This window comes from Chelonoidis abingdonii, chromosome 25 (assembly GCF_003597395.2).
Source record: "Chelonoidis abingdonii isolate Lonesome George chromosome 25, CheloAbing_2.0, whole genome shotgun sequence".
In the NCBI taxonomy this organism is placed as follows: Eukaryota; Metazoa; Chordata; order Testudines; family Testudinidae; genus Chelonoidis; species Chelonoidis abingdonii.
In genome coordinates this window covers 3261317-3283898 of record NC_133793.1, presented here as the reverse complement: position 1 = coordinate 3283898, position 22582 = coordinate 3261317, and the positions used below count along the sequence as shown (strand labels likewise).

At 41.5% G+C, this 22582-nt stretch overlaps 1 protein-coding gene across 2 annotated transcripts in view; it reads left to right on the top strand.

Moving 5' to 3' along the window:
• Positions 1-19470, top strand: part of AGO3 (argonaute RISC catalytic component 3) — a 57658-nt gene extending 38188 nt beyond the window's left edge. For both annotated transcript variants that reach the window (XM_032766755.2, XM_032766756.2), the window contains 11 exons: positions 301-420; positions 2210-2332; positions 2576-2709; positions 3120-3304; positions 3619-3778; positions 5338-5428; positions 9784-9978; positions 10386-10520; positions 11452-11553; positions 12779-12978; positions 14118-19470. In XM_032766755.2, the coding sequence (XP_032622646.1) occupies positions 301-420; positions 2210-2332; positions 2576-2709; positions 3120-3304; positions 3619-3778; positions 5338-5428; positions 9784-9978; positions 10386-10520; positions 11452-11553; positions 12779-12978; positions 14118-14226 (1554 nt within the window). In that variant the 3' untranslated portion in view covers positions 14227-19470. The remainder of the gene's footprint in view (positions 1-300; positions 421-2209; positions 2333-2575; positions 2710-3119; positions 3305-3618; positions 3779-5337; positions 5429-9783; positions 9979-10385; positions 10521-11451; positions 11554-12778; positions 12979-14117) is intronic.
• Positions 19471-22582: the final 3112 nt, after the last annotated feature.

Here is a 22582-nt window from a genome sequence, read left to right as displayed (position 1 = left end):
ATTTCTCATGCAATATAAGCAGTTTAGCATATTTGTATATGTGTTATCATTCTTTTATTGTTACTGCTTTGGTTTTACTACAGATAGAGGTAAACTTTAAACCAGACAATCTTTTCCTTTCATTAGTATGGATACCAATCAAGTCACTATGAAAAATAGATTTAAGTATCAGCTACATGTGTATAGAAGATTTGTAAGTAGTCACTGCATAATTCCCTGTGTAATATTAGGAGTGCTGCATCTGTAAAGACCGCAATTGTATCTACCAATTTGTTTTTGTTTTTTTGTTTTTTTTTTAAGGTATGTAACATTGTGGCAGGCCAGCGATGTATCAAGAAGCTAACAGACAATCAGACATCAACTATGATAAAAGCAACAGCAAGATCTGCCCCAGATAGACAAGAGGAAATTAGCAGATTGGTTAGTTCTTAACTTCTGTATCAGAGGATGAGCATGTTTATCTTCACTAAACTGCATTGCACTCGTGAAGACAATTCCATTTCTCTGTACCTGACCCTATCTCTGTCCTTTGCTACTAAAGCCTTTTGCTTTATTCTCAGATAAATGTCCTAAAGGCTCCTGCTCCCACTCTTCTTGTCCCTCCCATTAAATAGAATATCTAGGTCAAGCATTCAGGCCAACCTCCCTGGTCCATAATCTCCACATACCATGTCGCCACCAGAACCTGTTTGGTACCTCCCTTCTAGCATTTGGAACCCTCCTTGATTTTATTAACAAAAGTTATTTAATTAGAGATCTCTAATTAAAGAATTAGAGGTGTTATCTGAGCCCAGGACTCCTGTGTTCCAATCATGGACCTTACACTGGCTACTTTGTACCTGATTCAGCAAAGCACTGAAGCATGTGCTTAACCTTACGCAGCTGAGGTCTCCCATTGGAGTCAATGGAACTTCAGGTTCTTACAGTTAAGCATGTGCTGGTGTTTTGCTGGAATGAGACCTTCATTTTTGACATTATCAACAATCTGAAAGATGAACAGAGTTCTTAATTGCCTTACAGGGATGTTCTCACAGTTAATGTATGTAAATTACCTACCTGTCTCCAGTGCTTATCTGTCCCCTCCCATTCCCATATTATCTGAACACCTCACAGTCTTTAATCTTTTGATATACTCTGGACGCTGCTGTGAGGTAGAGAAGTACTATTCTATCCCTATTTTACAGATGGAGGGAGCTAATGTACGGAGACTGAGTAACTTGCCTAAGGTTCTACAGGAAGTTGAAACTGTTTCCCATGTCCCAGGCAAGCACTCTAACCAATGGGCAATATTTGTCCTCAATATATGTTAAAATAGCACCACTTGACAGTCCTGTTTTTTCCCTCTTTCTGCCTGACAGAGCCAGCCTTTCTAAAACACTTTAACATTTTCCTGACTTGGAACTGTTGGAAATATCTCGTTTTATTTGAATAATGTTACAACAAATTAAAGGATAACTTTTATTTGAAAAAGGTGCTTTTGAGCTGACAATTGAGAATTTGTGTTTGGTAGGAATAAGGCTCTTCAGAAAGATGCTAAAAAGGCTAATTCATGATCCTCTCGAGTGCTAATATTCAGAGAGAACTGAAAACGGCTGGGTTTTCATAACCTAGTTTGTCCTTCACACTGAGGGCAGCAAAAAATTTGCTTTGAATGCCATGAATATGCATATTGTGGAGTGACTAAACATCAAGTGGCCATTTTCACGCTGACGTAGTAATATAATAGTAAAATTGAATTTTAGGTCGCTTTTTCAAATATTAAAATTCCGTGTTATACCTGCAAGCAATATACAGAATAGAGATTAATTTTATAATTAATTGGTACTTCTGTACTTTAGCAAGATAACTAGATTTACCTAAAATTTGTTTTGAAGTGGCATTGTCATGCATGCTAGATACTCTTTAATACAATACACTTTTTAGGCAAAATATTTGAAGCAGCAAAAATTGAATAAATTGCTGTTTGGGTAACTTAAGAGAATGAGTAAGATCTCGTGTCCTGGGGCAAGTGGTTTGAATGAGAGTTTTGGTTAATCAATGGCTGGTAAATGAGGGTGGAAGGTTCAGTACGATCCTTAGTTTTTGCTGTTAGTGAAAAGGAGGACACTTACCAGAACACTTAAGCAGCTCTGTTATTGGTTGTCTTATTTGTAGATGCAGATTAAAAATTGAAGAGTGTTTGTAACATGGAAACTTCTCCTTTCCCCAGGTAAGAAGTGCAAATTATGATGCAGATCCATTTGTTCAAGAGTTTCAGTTTAAAGTTCGGGATGAGATGGCCCATGTGACGGGGCGCGTGCTTCCAGCTCCAATGTTGCAGTATGGAGGACGGGTGAGAATTTTGTTGTTTTTCCCTTTTTTTGGCATCTTGCTGTACAATAAACCACAGATGATTCTCCATGTAAAACTGAAAACATTGGGACAGCTCAGTTTCCTTGTAGCATTACAGCAGCTCAGAATTTGAGCCACAAGCCTTGCGATTGCGAAGGGTGTTTTCCTAAAATAGAAAATGGTGCTTTTTTTCTCTCACTGTTTCAATCCATTGAATATCAGCGTATTTGTTCTATCTCCATAGAATCGAACAGTGGCAACCCCAAGCCATGGCGTATGGGATATGCGAGGGAAACAGTTTCACACTGGTGTTGAGATCAAAATGTGGGCCATAGCTTGCTTTGCAACGCAGAGACAATGCAGAGAAGAAATACTGAAGTAAGGCATGTCTTAGTTCAGGCATTGTACCATTCTTTCAGTGAACCCATCAACTTCAAAATTCTAAGATGGCACTTGCTACATATCCGGTGCCCGTTCTAGCCTAGTGTTCATGCTGAGGTAGGCATTTGATTTGGAACACAAAACTAATTCTTTACTTCTGTGTTGGAGCTTGTAAAATCTGCCATCTTTGCAGCTGAAAGTATATATTGTGACTGTGTGTTAAGTGTTTCTCCTTCTGTGGTGTTGCTACAATGGGGCATGGTACTTAGTGCGTTTGTCCTAAAGCCCTATAAAGTCTGCCCTCTCTAACCTTTCATAATGGCATTTTAAGACTGTCACCATCCTTATAATCAGAGTACAGTGGATGCTGTTGTTGAAGTTCAGTAAACTCCATTCTTTTTCACTAGGGGTTTCACAGACCAGCTACGCAAGATTTCTAAGGATGCAGGGATGCCAATCCAAGGCCAGCCATGTTTTTGCAAATATGCACAGGGTGCGGACAGCGTGGAGCCAATGTTCCGACACCTTAAAAACACCTATTCGGGACTCCAGCTCATCATTGTCATCCTGCCAGGGAAAACACCTGTGTATGGTAAGGGAATAACATAAGGGGAGGGTATATGTTTTGGCTCAAGTGTGCTAGCTGGTGTACTTGCTCCTCAGCTTGTAAGACGCTAAATTCTTGATGACTGTCCTTTAATCATCCAAAACCAGATGCTTTATCAAGCCTAAAATTAATTGGGAGACAGGTCAAAGCATGCATTTGAATTGGAAGTTGATAGGTTAGGATGTAAATTTGACTAATAGTGGCTTTGACTATGTTCTGTTCTCTGTCTGTCTGAATTTCAAATAGGCTTAAAAATCTTAATAGTTTTTTAAAAAATTAAATTAATGCTTGCTTCTTAGCGGAGGTGAAACGTGTGGGAGATACGCTGTTGGGGATGGCCACGCAGTGCGTTCAAGTCAAGAATGTCATAAAAACATCTCCTCAGACTCTCTCAAACCTGTGCCTAAAGATTAATGTTAAATTAGGAGGAATCAACAACATTCTTGTACCTCATCAACGGTAAGAATCTCTAATGGGGGCCACTTTGAGATTTATTCTTGTGTCTATTTTCAGTTTGATATTTAACATCCAAAATTGGAAAGGGGGTTAAGTACAGAATGGTATGTTATTTGTGAAACCAAAGATGCTGCCCTTGGCATTGCAACATTGCATCTCACAGCACATCCTGGTTCAGCAGTGACCTCCAGGACACTTCCTACCTGATCTGGTAAGTGGAGACTTGGGTCATATTGAAACTCTCCCCAGTAGTTGTCAAAATGGCTGTTTAGTCTCTGAATGAGAAGGTTATAAATCAAATCCCCATTTGAGATGTTGGGCCACTACCCAATACTTGAAGAGAAATGAATGAGAGGAGATCCTGGCGTTCTAGAGGTTTTGTCTTTGAATGGAAGAATTAAGTTAAGATTCTATCTATAGAGGCTGTCTGGGTAGAAGTGTCGGATACCACAGCATTCTTCAGAGAAGATCACAGTGCTCAGCCAGCTGACAAATTCTGCTGTCCTGTGTGCTGTTAACGGTGGTAGAGCATGTACTCTGGGTCTTTCACCTCTGCTGCTGCATAAGTCCTCTAGATCATCCTCCTGCTAGTGTATGATGGTTCTGTATGCTGTATTCAAATGCTTTGTCCCAGTCCATTTTAAATGTTTCAAGTGACAAGGCTTCTACTACCTTGCTCTTGGGGCCTTTGTTCTAATAGATCTCACTGGTTAGAAGCTTCCCCTGATAATGGCTCACTGGCCAGGGTCATTGTACTACTAGTCTAGTCTACATGCGTTTCCGCTGTCTTAGAACAAACAGTCCATTGAGAGCAGCAACCTTTGTATCCACCCTGGAGACTCAGCATTTGGCCACCTTAGCTCCAAGTGTCAGTAGAACAGATTTATTCTTGGAAAAAGTGGAGTATGCAGAAGGTAATGTGGTGGCCCAGAATAACCTCTTGGAAGTTCTCTCTGGAAACTGTTTCTGAAAGCTCTGTGCCCAGGTATCGGTAGCTGAAGTGACACATGAAGCATATAATCCATTCTCATGGTCTAGAGAATGGACTACAAGCTTTAACATACCTCCTTGCTACTCGTGCCACATCACCCAGAACAGTGTGTGTACTCTAGCTACATTTTTTGCCATTGTACAGTGTACATTGTACAGTGCCTAGCACAATGGAGCTCCATTCTTGATTGGCCTCTAGGTACTACCCTAATCAGCATGATTGATAGCAGTCATGATATGTCTTTTGTAGGGAATTATTTTTAATGCTAGGTCATGGTTTTTAAACTAATTTCTGTAATAGCATTGTATTAGCAGTAAACAGTGATGTATTTTGGAATGACTATTAAGAGTGTTTAGGAAAAGTTCACAACAATATGCCGGACACTGATTGCGTTGGCTAAACATAGTCTTCTGAATTTCTGGTAGAAATGTCTTCTCCTCCCCTACCCATACTCAAGTTAAGAAACAAAATTCCGGATTGAAAAGAGTAATTGTAAGTGAATGGTTGGTGCTAGGTTGACTTGTCACCCCTTTTTTTTTTTTTTTTTTTTTTTTTTTTTTTTTTTTTAAAGACCTTCTGTGTTCCAACAACCAGTGATCTTCTTGGGAGCAGATGTCACTCATCCACCTGCTGGGGATGGAAAGAAGCCTTCCATTGCTGCTGTAAGTCCTATGAAATTGGCTTACTTGTTTTTCATATGTTATGAAAAGGAGAGAATAGAAAATGCAGCTACATTTGTGAGAGAACTGAAACATCATAAATTAATTCATTGACTTTTGATGTGGCTTTCATTTTCCCCTTCATATTCCAGTTCTCCCATACAGAAATCAGACAGCTTCTTGAAAACAAAAGTACTGCTTAAAATTTCTGATTAATGCTTTGTAGTGTTCTAATATACTTAGTGAAGATGATTTTCTTCTTCGAGTGATTGCTCATATCCATTCGAGTCAGGTGTGTGCGCGCCGCGTGCACGCTCGTCGGAGAAACTTTTACCCTAGCAACACTCGGCGGGTCGGCTGGGCGCCCCCTGGAGTGGCGCCGCTATGGTGCCGAATATATACCCCAGCCGACCCGGCCACCCTTCAGTTCCTTTTACCGCCCGTGTTGGTCGTTGGAACAGTGGAGTGCGGCTTAGTTGACCTCCACCTTCCCTAGTTACTCATAGTTCTTCTTCTCGTTGTTACATTCATAGTTATAGTTGATTGTTCTTATATATATATATAGTTAGTTAGATTTAGTTATAGTTCATAGTATAGTTGATAGTTAGTAGTTGTTAGTGGGGTCTGAGGGGTAGCCCCTTCCCCGCGCCTGGCGCCGGAGCTCATGCCTGGCTCACTGGGTTTCAAGCAATGCTCGGCCTGTCACAGGCCGATGCCAACAGGAGATCCCCATGACTCCTGTTTGAAGTGCCTCAGGGAATCGCACTTATCTTCTAAGTGCTCAATTTGCAGGGCTTTTAAGCCTAGAACTAAGAAGGAGCGGGACATTAGGTTAAGGCAGCTCCTCATGGAAGCGGCACTGACGCCTTCGGCATCGAGCTTGAGCCAGCCAGTGAGCAAAGGCACCCCTACGGCACCGGGCACCGCCAGTACACCTAAGGACTCCCGGCACCGGCCTCAGACGGCACCGAAATCGACTCTGCGCCGCTCCTTCTCCCCGAGGTCGAAGACAGCAAAGGCTCACACTGGCTCGACATCACCGACGTCGCAGCCAGAGACTGCGCCTAGGTCGGACCGCCTGGCACCAACACCTGCCGCGGCACCGCTTAAACCGGCACCATCGACTCCAGCCCCGCGAGGGCTGTCGAGTCCGCCGCCTGGCAGCTCCCCGGCACCTGCTGTGGTAGAGCTCACTTTGCCGTCTACCCCGGAGACGTTCTCTGCGGCAAAAGACTTGATCGCCATGACCGATTCGGCACCGCCCCTACCCCCAGCACCGCCGGTGCGGGTACCACCTTCCATGGGTAAGCCGACCCTGACTAGACCGTCGTCTGTCAACGTAGCGGACCGACACCGCACACGGTCACGATCCCGCAGACGCTCCAGGTCGAGACGCCGCTCCCGCTCTCGACACCGCTCCCAATCCCAGCACCGCTCCTCTCCACGGCACCGGTCGAGCTCGCGGCACCGATCAGACTCACGGCACCGATCGATCTCTCGCTCCTCATCCCGCTGCTTGCGGTACCGCTCCAGCTCCCGGCACCGACCCAGGCACCGTTCCTCCCAGAGCAGATCACACCGCAGAAACTCGAGATCCCGGTCGACCTCCCTGCACCGGCCCGGTCACAGGTCCCACTCTCGCTCTCGGTACTGCTCTGCGTACCGCCACCGGTCCCCACGGTCCCGGGGTGCGAGATCCGTTGGGACTTCAGCTCCAGGGTTTTCTGCTCCCTCATGGCGTCCAGGCAGACGTCCATATCCTCCCAGGCGGACAGCTATTACGGCCGGGACCATGATATGGAGGTGTCCACGGGGGTTTTTCAGGGCACACGTCCTCAGGACATAGGGCCTCAACAGTGGTCCTTTTGGACACCCTGGGCATACCATCAAGCCCAGGGTGCTCCCCTAGTCCAGGCCCGCTCTGCTGCCTCAGAACATCGGGCACCAGAGGCCACCATTTCCCGCCCCCGCTGCGGCTGAGTTGGAAGAGCACGCGACCCATCCTCCAGACTCCCCAGGACAGCTGGAGCAGGAACCACCCCAGGAGCAAGAGGGTATCCAGGACCCTCTCATTACCAGGGTATCATCCTCCTCCTCCCCGGACGAGGCTGTGGCGGGGACCTCCTCTTCGGGGCCTCCACCGATAGACCTCAGGGCACATCAGGACCTCCTGTGCAGGGTGGCTCTCAATATCAACTTCCCAGTGGAGGAAGTCCCGGAAGTAGAGGACCCTGTAGTGAGCGTCCTGACCGCAGATGCCCCCGCCCGGGTGGCACTGCCATTTATTAAAACTATCCAGGCCACTGCTGACACTCTCTGACAGTCTCCAGCCTCCATTCCACCGACGGCAAAGGGAGTTGAGAGAAAGTACATGGTACCCTCTCGGGGGTATGAGTACTTGTATGTGCATCCTCCCCCTTCCTCATTGGTCGTCCAGTCGGTCAATGAAAGGGAGCGCCATGGCTAACAGGTGCCCGCCCCCAAAGTCCAAGGAGGCCAGGTGGATGGATCTCCTAGGCCGTAAGGTCTACTCAGCGGGGGCCCTTCAGCTCCGAGTGGCCAACCAACAGGCTCTCCTGAGCTGGTATAACTATAACACCTGGGCAGAGGTGGGTAGATTTACCGAACTGCTACCCCCGGACTCACGCCAGGAATTTACCGCGTTCCTGGAGAAAGGCAAAAAAGTGGCCAGGACCTCTCTCCAGGCCTCCCTGGATGCGGCTGACTCGGCAGCCAGAACTTTGGCCTCTGGCATCACCATGAGGCATATCTCCTGGCTCCAGGTCTCTAACCTGCCTCCCGAGCTTCAGTACACTATCCAGGACTTACCCTTTGAGGGCAAGGGTTTGTTCTCGGATAAGACTGATCCCAGGTTGCAGAGCCTGAAGAACAATAGGGTCATTATGCGATCGTTGGGCATGCATACCCCCGTGACCCAACGTAGACCCTTCAGACCCCAACCTCGCCACCCGTACTTTCCGCCTTGGAACAGACAGAACCTCAGTAGGAGACGTGGGCGGGGTGGCCGCAGGCGCCAATCCGGCTCCCAAGGGGGGCCAGAACCAAGGGACCCCTCTCACGAGCAAGTCATCTTACAAGAGGTGCAGTCTCTCCTTGCAGCAGGAGCCATAGAGGAGGTACCAGTAGACGAGAGGGGGAAGGGGTATGTATTCGGCGCCATAGCGGCGCCACTCCAGGGGGCGCCCAGCCGACCCGCCGAGTGTTGCTAGGGTAAAAGTTTCTCCGATGAGCGTGCACGCGGCATGCGCACACCTGCCTTTGGGGCAGCGGTTCTGCATACTGCCACATCTCACTCCGACCCCTCCGCCTAGGTAAGGCTTGGGAATCACCAGACTGGAATGGATATGAGCAATCACTCGAAGGAGAAAAGACGGTTACTCACCTTTGTAACTGTTGTTCTTCGAGATGTGTTGCTCATATCCATTCCAAACCCACCCTCCTTCCTCACTGTCAGAGTAGCCGGCAAGAAGGAACTGAAGGGTGGCCGGGTCGGCTGGGGTATGTATTCGGCGCCATAGCGGCGCCACTCCAGGGGGCGCCCAGCCGACCCGCCGAGTGTTGCTAGGGTAAAAGTTTCTCCGACGAGCGTGCACGCGGCGCGCACACACCTGACTGGAATGAATATGAGCAACACGTCTCGAAGAGCAACAGTTACAAAGGTGAGTAACTGTCTTTTACATCAGTGGTGCTATTAAATAATAATTCTTTGAGAGAACATAACTGAATTGTAAGTGCTCTAAATTCCGAAAGAAACCATGCACCTCTAATAGTTAAACTAACAAAATGCTGCTGTGTTTATATTTAAACAAAGATGACTTTAAGAGACTGGTGTTTGCAGGAAGATCTTCAATAATTTTCTTTTCAGCCTGGGAAGGACAAGCGGGCTGTAATGTGAGATCTTTAGACACATGGGTACTCATGCTGCTCTTTGCTACATTATCTGCTATATTTCCCAGAATGAAAGGGGGCTATTCAGAGTTCCTAATGAAGAGGCAATGAACCAGGAGAAGTTTTTGCTTGAATTACTATAGTGGGAGTGGAAGAGGAAATATTGCACTGCCAATGAAAGGAAGAATAATTCCAAGGCAAATAGAGTTTTTTGTGGAGGGCTGGTAAAGTGCAAGTTTCAAACACTCTCCTGTAAGAGATTTAAGATTTCTAAACCCACATCTTACAATAAGTTCTGTGCCATTTGCTTAAATGATCTGATTATTCTCTATTCTCTTCTTAAAACAAACCTTTAAATTTAAAACCTCTTCCCTTTTCCCTGGTAAAATACTTTGTATCAATTCCACATGGATCTTTTACATTCTCATTTCCTCCCCACCCCCAAATAGGTTGTAGGTAGTATGGATGCTCATCCAAGCAGGTATTGTGCCACAGTGAGAGTTCAAAGGCCTCGGCAGGAGATTATCCAAGATTTGGCCTCCATGGTAAGAGAACTTCTCATCCAGTTTTACAAGTCAACGCGATTCAAGCCCACACGTATCATCTTCTACAGGGATGGGGTTTCTGAAGGACAGTTTCGACAGGTTCGTTACACTTGAATTTTTTACTGTGGCAAGATTTGAATTGAGAAATGTTAGTTCCATTTTTCACATTTGCATCTGAGTTAAGATGTAGCACCACAATGTATTGGCTACACTTTTTATGGAAGTGTGAAATCCCAGCTAGGGAATCTCATTAGGTGGAAACTGCTTGGAGTTCTTCAGATTGTGGGCTGAGGAAAGTAATGATGTATTATGTCAAATGGTTGAAAACTCTGTTTCCTGGTGGAGAAGCTTATCATTTAGAGCCATAGATGAGTATAGACTTCCTACAAATTACTAATATTGCATAATGGTCATGAAACAAGTGTTAAGTACAGAGTGCTATTTACTAGACACAATGTGCAAAGTACAATGTAAGAGTAAATTAATCTATTGTTTCTGTACTGTAGGTGTTGTATTATGAGCTGCTGGCAATTAGAGAGGCGTGCATCAGTCTGGAGAAAGATTACCAGCCAGGAATAACCTACATCGTAGTACAGAAACGACACCACACACGATTGTTCTGTGCAGACAGAACTGAAAGGGTAATCCTTAGCCCATTCCAGTGTAGTTATGTATGTGAAAAGGCTAATAAAGAAAAGATTGTGCTAGTGTTTTTGTATAAATGTACAAAATCCACTTGATGTATTCCTCATGTTCAAAGGAGATGCTCAAGATTGACAGGTGCAAAAAATTGATCCCCAACTTACTTTGTCTTTGAAGATCTTATTTTATTTTATTCTAAATTCAGTTGTAAAACTTCAGCTGCTGACCATGGGAAGTTCTTGTAGAATTACAGATGTTAATGACATTTAGAAGAAATTAAATGTCTAGACATACTGTTTCATAGAATCATAGAATGTCAGGGGTTGGAAGGGACCTCAAGAGGTCATCTAGTCCAATCCCCTGCTCAAAGCAGGACTAATCCACTGACAGATTTTTGCCCCAGATCCCTAAATGGCCCCCTCAAGGATTGAGCTCACAACCCTGGATTTAGCAGGCCAGCGCTTAAACTACTGAGCTATTGCTCCTCCCATATAGGCTCTACAAAAATGTTAAATACAAGAGAATGTGAAACCACAAAGGACTTTATTTCTGTCAAGTTTACATGTTTTCTGAGTGATGTAATGCAGACTGGGTGGGTACACAAACCAAAATATACATAGTTAAATCTTTAGCTACTTCCCCCTTCTGAAGGCAGGTGGAGCTGAAAGTGCTGTGGATGCAGCATGCTTAACTTCAGAGTGAAAAGGGGAGTGCTTTGTCCAAAGCAAACATCACAGATTATTATATTTGCATATTCTATAGGGGGAGGGGTTAAGTTCAGGGCTCCCTTCACTGAATGCTGTATACTCTAAATAGAATGTTGTGTTTTAAAGTTACGGCTGAATGGCATAAGTACATCATAATTTTTTATTGCTTTATTTTCTTAAAAAATGACTAGCTAATAGTGCTTTCATCAAAACCCCTCTGTAGGTTGGAAGAAGTGGGAACATTCCAGCTGGAACAACTGTAGATACAGATATTACACACCCATACGAGTTTGATTTTTACCTCTGTAGCCATGCTGGAATACAGGTAAGATATCTTCCTTTATAAACTAATACATATGGCTACAGCAAGTATTCTTTCCCTTTTTTGAAAATATGCCCCCCCCCCCTCCCGCCCACACACACAACTGTGTGTTAGACAAACATCTTCTCGTTCTGTTTCCTTAAGAGCTGTGAAACCTGTCTCTGGAACCAGCACTACCAGTGACTTACTTAACTGAGCTGTTAGGGTACCTTTTATTTTCTTAATCTGTCCTGATGTGAGGTTGGTTTATTTGAAGAGAAGTAATGAACCCTCCTCATATTAGTTAGGAAACTAGAACACTGTGTTAAACATCTGTTTAGTTGTAATGAAATGAACATTGTTTACATCTGAGAACTTGATTCAATTTGAGGATTCAAAGCAGCCTTGAAAATTAGTTGACTTAAGCCTAGAGTGACGGTAAACTATAGGATAATGAAATTGAATCTAGCAGTTTGGTGGTATTGCCGGCAGTGCAATGGCGATCCAACTTAATGAGGAAAATTGCATCTAAATATTGAGTTCAGAAGAATAGAAAAAGTTAAACTCTTCAGAGTTTTAAGTTCTGTTCTTTCTGAAATTTTGACCAAACTGCAGGGAATTTTGGTGGACTGCAGCAAGTATATTCTGGGTTTTTTTGGTTTGAATAACTGGTCACTCTAAACAAAGATAGGTACTATGTTTGCCCTTCTCCCACCCTCCGGGATTTCACCCATCCTCCCTGAGTTCTCAAAAATAATTGCTAATGGTTTCCAAGATTACTTCTGCTAGTACCTTAAGTACCCTAGGATGAATTTCATCAGACCCTGCCTGATGGATTTAGTTTACTCGAAGGAAGTAGGAGGGTGAGTTAATCATGGTTTATAAGTACCATACCTACATGAGAAGGAGATTTCTGGTAGTAGTAGCGACATAATAAGATCAAATGGCTCAGAGCTGAAGCTCGATACATTCAAACTAGAAATAAGGTGCACGTTTTTAAGTGGTAGTAACTAACAATTGGAACAGTTTACCTAATGTGGTATGCATTCTGTCTCTTAAAGTATTTAAGAGATACTGTTGTTCAACCAGAAGTTATAGGCTAGATGTAGGAATTGCTAAGTGAAATTTTCTGGCTTGTATTATGCAGGAGGTTAGACTGGATAATCATAATATTTCCTCCTGGCCTTAAAGTCTGACTTGATACATATGAGAAAGCCAGACAAGTGAACTGATATTCCCTTCTCCATAGGGTACCAGCCGTCCCTCACACTATCATGTTTTGTGGGATGATAACTGTTTTACTGCAGATGAACTTCAGCTGCTGACTTACCAGCTCTGCCACACATATGTGCGTTGCACACGATCTGTTTCTATACCTGCACCAGCGTATTATGCTCACCTGGTAGCATTCAGAGCACGATACCATCTTGTGGACAAAGAACATGACAGGTAAATGAAAACACAGGTGCTTATATTTATATCCCCTTTCAGCCCTCAGCCCAAAACCCTTTCCATATTGTCAGGCTTTAGACATCTGACTAGATCAACAGTTCACAAACATTTTTGCTGCATGACCTCATTTTTATATGTACTGCTTCCTCCAAGCCCAGACGGCCTGGAGGATGTTGATTAAAAAAGGCACCTCCATGCAGCGTGGCCTCACACACACCATTTGTGCAAGGTCATGCTGCATGGAGAATACCTTTTTGATTTACAAAATGGCATTCTCTGCACAATGTGACCTTGCACACACATGGCGTGAGATCGTACTGCATGGATGGGGGTGCTGTTTTTGTAGAGCAAAATAGCATCCTCCATGCAGCATGACATCGTGTGTACAATGCACGTGAGGTCATGTTGTGCAAAAGACGCCATTTTGCAAAATGGCATCCTCCACACGCTCAGGATTGCCACAACCCCATCTGCTGATGGTGGAGTGACCCCATTTGGGGTCACAACCCACAGTTTGGGAACCACTGCTGTAGATGATGCACACTCAGCATTAGCTTAATTTATCACCTGTAGGACTGGTCTTCAAACACATTTCCTTACTACTACTACCACCACCACCACCACTATACATAAGCGTGAAGTGTGGTGTTCACTTTCTGTTATATAAAGAATTTGAAGTTTTGAGTTTAAAAAAAAAAAAAGGTTTTTGTTTAATTAATATTGTTGCATGGAGATGGGCCAAAACACTCATGTGCATTAAAGTTCTAATCCTGAAACCAGAAATACTGCCATGAATGAGGCGAGTGGTAATAATGCTTTGCACTTGTCTAATTCCTTTCATTTTAAGGTTTCAAAGTGTTTTACAAATATTAAGTCTCAAAAGCACCAGGCAGGGTAAGAAGTAGTATACCTATTTTATGGATGGGCTATCTGAGCTACAGAGGTGAAGGGACTTGCCAAAAGCCATGAAGTTGCTGAGAAAGCTGAGTAGAACCCAGGAGTTCTCACCATACTCTGCTCAAAAAAATTGTCACATTCCCTTCTCGTGTGTTGAAATAATGCAGTGCTGGTAAACGATGGCAATTCAAATTGAAAGAGTTTCTGCTGGTTTTAATATTTCTCACTTTGTCTTGCAGTGCTGAAGGAAGCCATGTTTCAGGACAAAGCAATGGGAGAGACCCACAGGCCCTTGCTAAGGCTGTACAGATTCACCAAGACACCTTACGCACCATGTACTTCGCTTAAATAAATCAATAAAATCGGAGCATACTCACTGAAAGGAAGAACTGAAAAATTAAGCCACATACAATGTATGTTTCCGGTAGGGTCAGTTTATGGGGTGCGCCTCCGATCACGCTGAAGCCGACACTGTGCAGGGGCAAGGGGCTAATCCTTAAATTGACATGTGAAGGATTGTTTACTTCATTGAGGAACACAGCACTATTATGCAATATGAAACCAGCCAACTGCTTTTTTGGGGCGATCTTCTGTAGGAAGTGCCGTCGTCATCAGTTACTTTTTTTTATTTCTTGTAGCCTAACCCTTTTATGCCTTTACCTCAAGTTGCTCGGCAGCACAACTATCTTTGCAAAAAAAAGTTAATGATGTAGTTTAAAAAAAAACACAAACAACCTATGGAACAATCACAATGATTGTTGAGGGGGGAAGTGTGCAAAAAATAGCCTTTTTCTTTTTACCCCAATGCATTGAGGAGGCTTTCTCTCAATATTGCCATCAGCATTTGAATGGGAACATATCCAAGTACATTTCAATGTACAGCACTAATTAGAAAAAATTAGGGGAAGGGTTTTGCACACATTAGTCCATTAATCTGAACATAATTTAGCCAACTGCTGCCTTTGTGTCTTTCTTCACAGTTTGGAGTCCTCAACTCCAATAGTTCCCTTTAAAAAAGCTAGTGGTATCTGTGCGGCAGTAGTGATCCCAAACTCTTTTTGCTCCCTGGTGAGTTTACTAAAGCTGCTGTTTTACCTTATCCAGAAGTTTCAACTAATTCTCTATCTGGCAAGTCGTAAATATATTTTGAGCTTCATGCAAGATCAGATGTTCCTTGTTTTATGGGGTTACACATAGTAAACACCAGAAATGAAACTTTAGAGTTGAGGTCTTTATTTGCTAGTTTACTTGCTGCCTCTCACACCTTAATGTGATTTCATATATATGTGTGTGTTTGAAGTTTAGCTTCTTTTTCTTATATTTATTAGAATAATAATGCTTTAATTTAATTATTACAGAACATATGGGCAACATCAATTTTTATTTTTAGAAATGTAACCATGTTTATTTTAAAAAACAAACAAACTGACAACTTGTTTTTGCTATCTTTTAGTGCAATAAGCCGTTCTAAAGGAAAAATGTGTCCGTTTAGCTGTATTAAAGCGGCGTTTGTACCACTAACTGTGGGAGAATGGACACCTCCACAATTTTCAAAGGACAAAGTAAAAGCCTTAATTTCAAAAGGAAAGTTTTATAGTCATCAGGAGTCAAACATGTTCCTTTTCTAAATCAAACCAGCTAAGAACAGCAAAACCTATGCTTCTAGGATTCTGCAAGCTTTAATATTGGCAATCAGTGCAGTATTTTGATTTAACAAAGGAATTGTGACATTTTGGGGTTAAGAGACTGAAGACTTTTCATTGAAGATCCAAGTTTTCAGATGCTATCTTTAATGTAGCTGACATTAATCATAAAAATGTCTTAAGAAGTTAATGAAGTTCTTAAGCATTTTTGCTTATTTCATTATATGTGGCTTTCCTTTTAAAATTAAGGTGTTGGTGGCTTCATTTCACTTTACAAATAAGTTAAGAGGGCTGGGATAATTTTAACAAGTTAAATCACTGAAATGTGAAACAAAACATTAATGGGACTTTTGTTCATTCCACTTTAAAGTTAAAACAAGTATTTTAAAGATGATAGAGATGAGCATGTATTCAGTACATCTGGGCATCGGGGAGTTTTGCACTTTGTAACCTCGTGAACTGCATTTTTGACTGTTTTATTTGCACTGGTTCATAGTATATATGCATATATATATACTGCAGATTGTTTATATGGGCATTGCTGTTATCCCAGCCCTTCTGAACTCCACCTGCTCTTCACACGAAAACCAATGGACATTTGTCTCTTGTCATTCTCATGTAATCCACTATATTTGCCAATTTACTGTATTTTGAGCCTAAAATCTGAGCCCATTTTGCATCAACAGGCTTGCATTTCCCCCATTTCTGCCAGAAAACTAAGTACTGTATTTTGTGCATTTGTACATTGTATTGAAATGTATGTAGTGCTGTTCACAACACTGTCTCAAAGCGCTTTACTAAATAGTTGGTGTATCTACATATGTATTTTTCTCCCAATATCAAGAAATATAATGCAAAGAAACTAATTTTTTGCAGAGTTAAAATTGCACTGAAAATAGTCATGCTGGTAGGCAGTGTACCTAGTGGCTCAGGAGAAAAGGGGACGATTATAACAGATCTCTGTGTAGCCAACCAGCTTTTAGGAGTCTCTCTCATTGTTAGTGGGATTCTATTCATTCATCAGTGGGACTGCAGATTCCTCACTGAAGTGTCCCAGTGTTCTCTGGCTGCTTCATGCACTGATCTTTCAGTTCCTTTGAATAAACCTGCTGCAGGGAGGTCAATATAATGAAACGATTGGAACAAGATGGTTTCCAAACAAATCACTCCATCTTTTATTCTGTAACTTGTCAGTTTCCTCTTAGAAGAGCTCTAGCTAGAAGACCCTTTATTAAAGGCCCAGGGTAGGCTTTTTACATTAGATTGATTTTTTTAAAATTGAAGGGGCTTTTTTATAAAAACCTGCTTTACAAGGACTTTTTGTGAACTGGCATTTTGATGAAAAGCCCCTTTTTTAAAAAGAAATATGGCCTTTAACTCTTCTTTTTAAGACACTATATAGTTTCCTGTCTGATTTGAAAGTTCTACTTACTTTGCTTGCTACTTCCACCAAAAACTTAAAATATAAAAAAATCCATTGGGGAAATGGCTTCAAAAATGTTTGCTCAGCAGGCCAGTGTAACTGGTTTTCATGTGAAGAGAAGTTGAGAGTTTTAATCTCTATATTCTTAGTTTTGCAAATGTCTACAGAAGTGCCGATACGTATATTTGTATTACAATATCAAGTTACTGGCGTTGTGAGGGCCACACATTTATGATACTGTAGCTGCTATATTTATTTAAATGGAGACGGACAATTACTGCACTAGGAAATGAGGAGATGAGCAGGAACCAAGGCTTAGAGTTAGATGCGGTATCTCGTTTTTCAGAAGAAAATTAACAGTGTGAAATATCAAGTGTAACAAAGGGTGCTGTCATTTTAATTGAGATTAAATAGCCAGATATTCTTCCTTTGTCTAAAGACTTATATATATTTTGATGTTTGCAGTTTAGGGGGTGGGGGGATAAATGGTACCTCATCTGTGGTGGCAGTTTCCTGTATATTTTCACAGGAGTATATGGATTTTTTTATTTTTGTACCTGCTCTCCTTTAAAGAAAAGTTTTCTCAAGTTTTATGTGCTTTTTAGAGAGATCTCGAGTGCACCACACATTATCCCTTTATCTTTCCAGGAGCACTCTGTATATAGCCCAAACAGGGATGTGGGCAAAGGCTGCCAGTTCCATTTTGCGGAAACATTGGCCTCATTTGTGCATACATCTGTCTAAAACAGTGGTTTCCAATCTTCTCAGACACTGTACCAGTTTACCAGACTAAGACCGTACCTTGTACTAACACGTGCCACTAACCTCTCAAACAATGGGGGCATACACTTGGACACCCAGCACAAAATTTGTGGCGGGCAACCAAGGATACTAGCCACGCACACCTGAAATAACTATACTGGTACATGTACCAGTGTTTAGGAACCACTGTCCTAGAAACAGCAGTGCTTCTCTGAAGCTTAACAAAAGGGTTTTTGATAATGGCAATTACTTTAAATATGTGATCTAGTGATTAGTGGATCCAACGTTGGAAAGAGGTTGAGAATTTTTAGTAGTTTGAATTGTTAAACTCTTGCAGCATCTGCTAACAGCACGACTGACAACTCCACTCAAACAAAGCAGCTTTGATTTGTGGGGCACTTCCGCTGTGGCCATTTTACTCAGGATTGTTAGATAGATGGCTGTCAAATGTTAGACCATTTAATTGAAATTATGCAAAGGTTATCTCCCTAGGATTCATTTTGGGATGGTTTTAGAAGGTAGTTTAGCCCTTGTAACAGCTGTCAAGTTGAAATGGATTCCTGAAGGCTGTCAGTCAAATTCTTTCAAGATGCCATTGGTCCTAAATTGTTTCCATTTCTTTTTTGTGCAGATACTTGTCCGATCAATGTTTAGGCACAGGACATTAGATGAATAATCATGCTTTGTGCACATCCTAGCTGCTTGTTTGTTTTCTACTAGGGCTCGAGTGCACAATAGTGTGAAATTGCCAAGCTCCAATTTCTTCAGTTTCAAAAGGATGAGGCCTTTCTGGATTTACATTTTACTCAAACCTTGAGACTTGTCTGCCTTTGATATGTTCTCAGTTTTGTGAACTGATGGGATATAACCTTTCTCAAAGCACTTTTCATAACAGAGGAATCAAAGAAGCTCTGATTATGTGCATTGAAACCATAACTTTTCATTTCCAAATGGTCATCTTGAAGTTTCTTTTCATGCCAGACAAATGCTCAGGCAGTTGCAGTGTTGTGGAGTAAATGTGTCTGCCACTGGCCAGTTAATTTTATCAAATAGAAAATCCATGTAGATGTCAAAGGGACAAATATTCCTTGCTTACTTTCCTACCCAAAGATAGTACTTGAATCTGACATTGTGTATGGGATACCATTTGTGTTTTGGCACATCTTTTAATTATAAAAACTTCACTTAGCCAATTCACTCAGATATATTATTTTTGTAAAAATGAAAAAGATTATTAAGGTTAAAGTGAGCGCTAATCTCAGTGTTTTCTACTAGTAGAAAATCTTCGTAACTTTACAGTAGTTGTCAGGTGTGAATCTGATGTGTACAGGACCCTATGTTTTACCTATCTAGCGGAGTCCCAAGAATACAATCACTAAAACACTGAGGTTTAAAATTAGTTTGTGGCCTGAGCAGCCAAAGGCACCCATGGGAAGCAGTGGGGGTGGAGGGTAGGTGAACGTTTGCAAAGAAGCAAACTAACAAAAGCATCACTGTTACAGAAACTAAGGATTTGGTGGAGAGACCCATACCAATCACCTTTCCAGCCATGTGTCCCTGACTGTTAGAATTCTGTCTGAGATCCCCTCATCCTAACATGGGTAGTTTATTGTAGTGTCTTGTTAAAGCAAAGAAGTTCCACTATTAAAACTTGGAGCAATTTTTAATTTTTTTTAAAGCTAGACAGTCCTCAGAAAGTGCCTTTTCAGAAGATGGTGCTGTAGATTTTTATGTTCAAATTGTACATGGCTGAAAATTTGAGAAGAATTATTGAAAATGCCAAGTGTTTGGTATCATTTTATGTAACTTCGAGCAGCAGTTTCTGAGTCAGGACCAAGAATAACCAAGGAAGGGTGTATTCAGAAGGAGGGAAACGTATTGAGGAACGATCACCAAATTCAGCTTGTAGGCTTGAAGTAGTTTGGATTTTATTTAATGTAACTAACCACTTCCTATTTTAGGAGGATGCATGGGGTGGGGTGGAGGAAAGGGGGAGAAATAGCACAGGACACTTCAGGCAGTGGTGTAGTTAATAATATTTAAATAGGATCATAGATGATCAAAGGACATGTCCTCATTTTTGGAGATGAAGCAGGTTGACAGAGATGAAGTAATATTCTCTGGGGGCTTATAATGAGATAGTATATCCTCCTGTGAGCAGACTTCACACAACCTGTAATGTTTACATGCCAAGTGAACTTCTGATGACTTAATAGGGACGTTTGATAATCTAAGTGGTGAACATGTTTGGATGATTGTTGGCGCCCTGTTTTCACTGGGCTAGAAGATGTTGTGGAGCCCCTGATGACTTTGGTGAGCATTCCTGCAGTCAGGAAGAGTTGTCGACTAGACTAATAAACACTGCACCTCAGTAACCTTGTAATGCTGCATAAAGTAATAATAATAGCAGCAAAGTTCTGCCTTGCTTGCACAGGCCTGCGAAAATACACACACAACTTTCATTTTTGTGATGCCTTAATAGCAGTTAAAATACTTCTTTTTAAAGAAGAGGTTTGTCCTTTATTGTGGTGTTTCCTTATATTTATTGGTTATTTGTGTGCAGCTTGTAGTTTCATGTTTGGCCTAAATGTTGCTTTATAACACTTTTTTTTTTTTCAAGGAGGGAGTTGTTGCTAGGTGTCTTTTTCTTTGTGAAATCATAACTTTACTAATGATTGAGGAGAAACTGAATGAAACGAAGTGATCAGGACATAAAACAGACTACGTCGGTAGCTGGATTTGATTTAGAATTCTGACGTGCCCTTTTTCGTGTTCAGTTTTACTGTAAATCCAGTACTAGTCTTTAATAACATGTAAAACGTATTTCTAGATCATCTGAGAATAATGGTATCTTGATATTAAGCAAGATGTTTTCAAGAGTCAGAAACATTAACATGAGACTCCCATTTCTACTGATAAGTGACAGATTTGCTGGAATTGGTTTGTTCAGTAAGTCTACCAATATTTCTAGTCTGATTAAGCAGTGTCAGCACCTGTAATTTGGAATTGCTCTCTTAAATTCAAGTAATTAGGCTATTCAAATTGTAAAGGGGGGATAGTGATCCTTCCTTGAACTTTTAGGTCTTTAGGGGAAAAAAGCACTGTCAGGTTAATCCGTAATTAAAAATACTTATTACTTAATGTGGTTTATAAAAATGAATTTTAAAGATCTAATTTATTTTTCTCTGTTTTTTGCTCTCTTTTGCTTCTGATTCAACTTAGACAAAGAAATTAATTAGTTTATAGTAACTTTATAGTCAGAGCAATATTGGCATTTAAACTTTCCTCTGCAGTGATTCAACCTAAACTCTTTTCTCTCTTAAATCTGTAATTCCTGAAGGCATTTCTTGTTTAGGTTTTATTAAAGTTTATTCTACAAAACCTAAATTCAGGACCAAAATTACCTTACTTTTGTCTCGTTAGTAACAGCCATACCTTTATTTTACTGATTGAAAAGGACCAAAAATTCCTGTTCCATTTTTTTTTTCATGCAGAGGTAGACCCTGCATCTTTTTTTCCATTGCTCATAGCCAATTTCATATGACTTTTAACCAATCCAGAAGTTGTTGAAATCCAATAAGATTTCAGTTCTTGTCCTCTTTGCTTTCCATACTTTTGTAGCCATATTTACAAAGTCTAAAGAGACTTAATTTAAATTTGGTGATATTGTTTTTATTGGGCACAAGCTCTTATTAATCAGTCTTACCTGAATTAAGATGCACTGTGGCATATGTATGTAATTCCAGTAGATCTGTATTACTCAGCGGCAGGTGTGTGATGTTTTAAAACATCCAGTTTAAGTTTAAACTGAAAAATGGCACATGGTGCAGACCCTCTCATGAAATATTTTCAGTAGGAAAAATAATCTTCTGCATATATCTAGTTTTAATTCATCCTTCTTGCTGAGACTTGGTGAGTGAACATTTTCTGGAATAAATTGTATTGTTCCTAGTCTGTTGTGCTTGGGTGAATGATTAAACCAAACTGAATTATATGTCAGGAATCTGTCACTTTTCTTTCCTGTATTACTGAAGTAGAGAACAGATGGCAGTGATGACAGTTGCATCAAACCAACAACAGAGAGCTGTCAAAAGCAATGCAAGGGGGAAATTAGTGTTTATATTTAAAACAGCGTAAGCAATGGAAAGCTAAGGTTTCTGCAAGAACGACATGCAGCTCAGAACCTTGTGAACCTGTATTTTCATGTTTAGTTCACCAAAAGGAAAAGCCTCTTGCATTTGAATGTAAAATTATAAAGAACAACATTTTTATTTTGCTTTTACCTAAATGCTGCTACTTTAAATACTTAGTTAAAATCCAATACATTGGTTCTATTTGAAACCAAACAGCCAAAAGATTTCATGGGTAAGACCATAAAATTGAATTACTGTTGTAGGTTGTTGGCCACAGTCTTCAGCAGCATCCAGAGACAAAGCAGTCGCAGTGTTCATCTTCCGTGGCATTGCAACTGGTGTTGCTCATGTTCAGCTTTTAACATACCTTCCCTTTTCCCTAAAACAAACTCACTCGCCATACTATGCCTACATGGAATATCCATTTCTGTCTGCAACAATCTTGTTACCCTTTGGAAAACAAGGGTTTAGTTATTGGACTAGTGAGTGTTAAGGCAATGAGTGACGGTTTGTGGTGAAGCAGCTGCTAATAGAGTAACTCAGGAAGGGTTTAAACAGAAGTTAGTAGGGTAAGCTGCATTCTGCTCTGGTTCTTGAGGGAATTGATAGGAATCTCAAAAGGTGATTTGAGCACACTTGAAACGTTTTGTCTTGCAGGAATTATTTGAGCTGATATTGAGAACCCAGCAGGCATTTTGCCTTTTTCTGATCAAGAACAGAAGCTGGAAGACAATTTACACTTG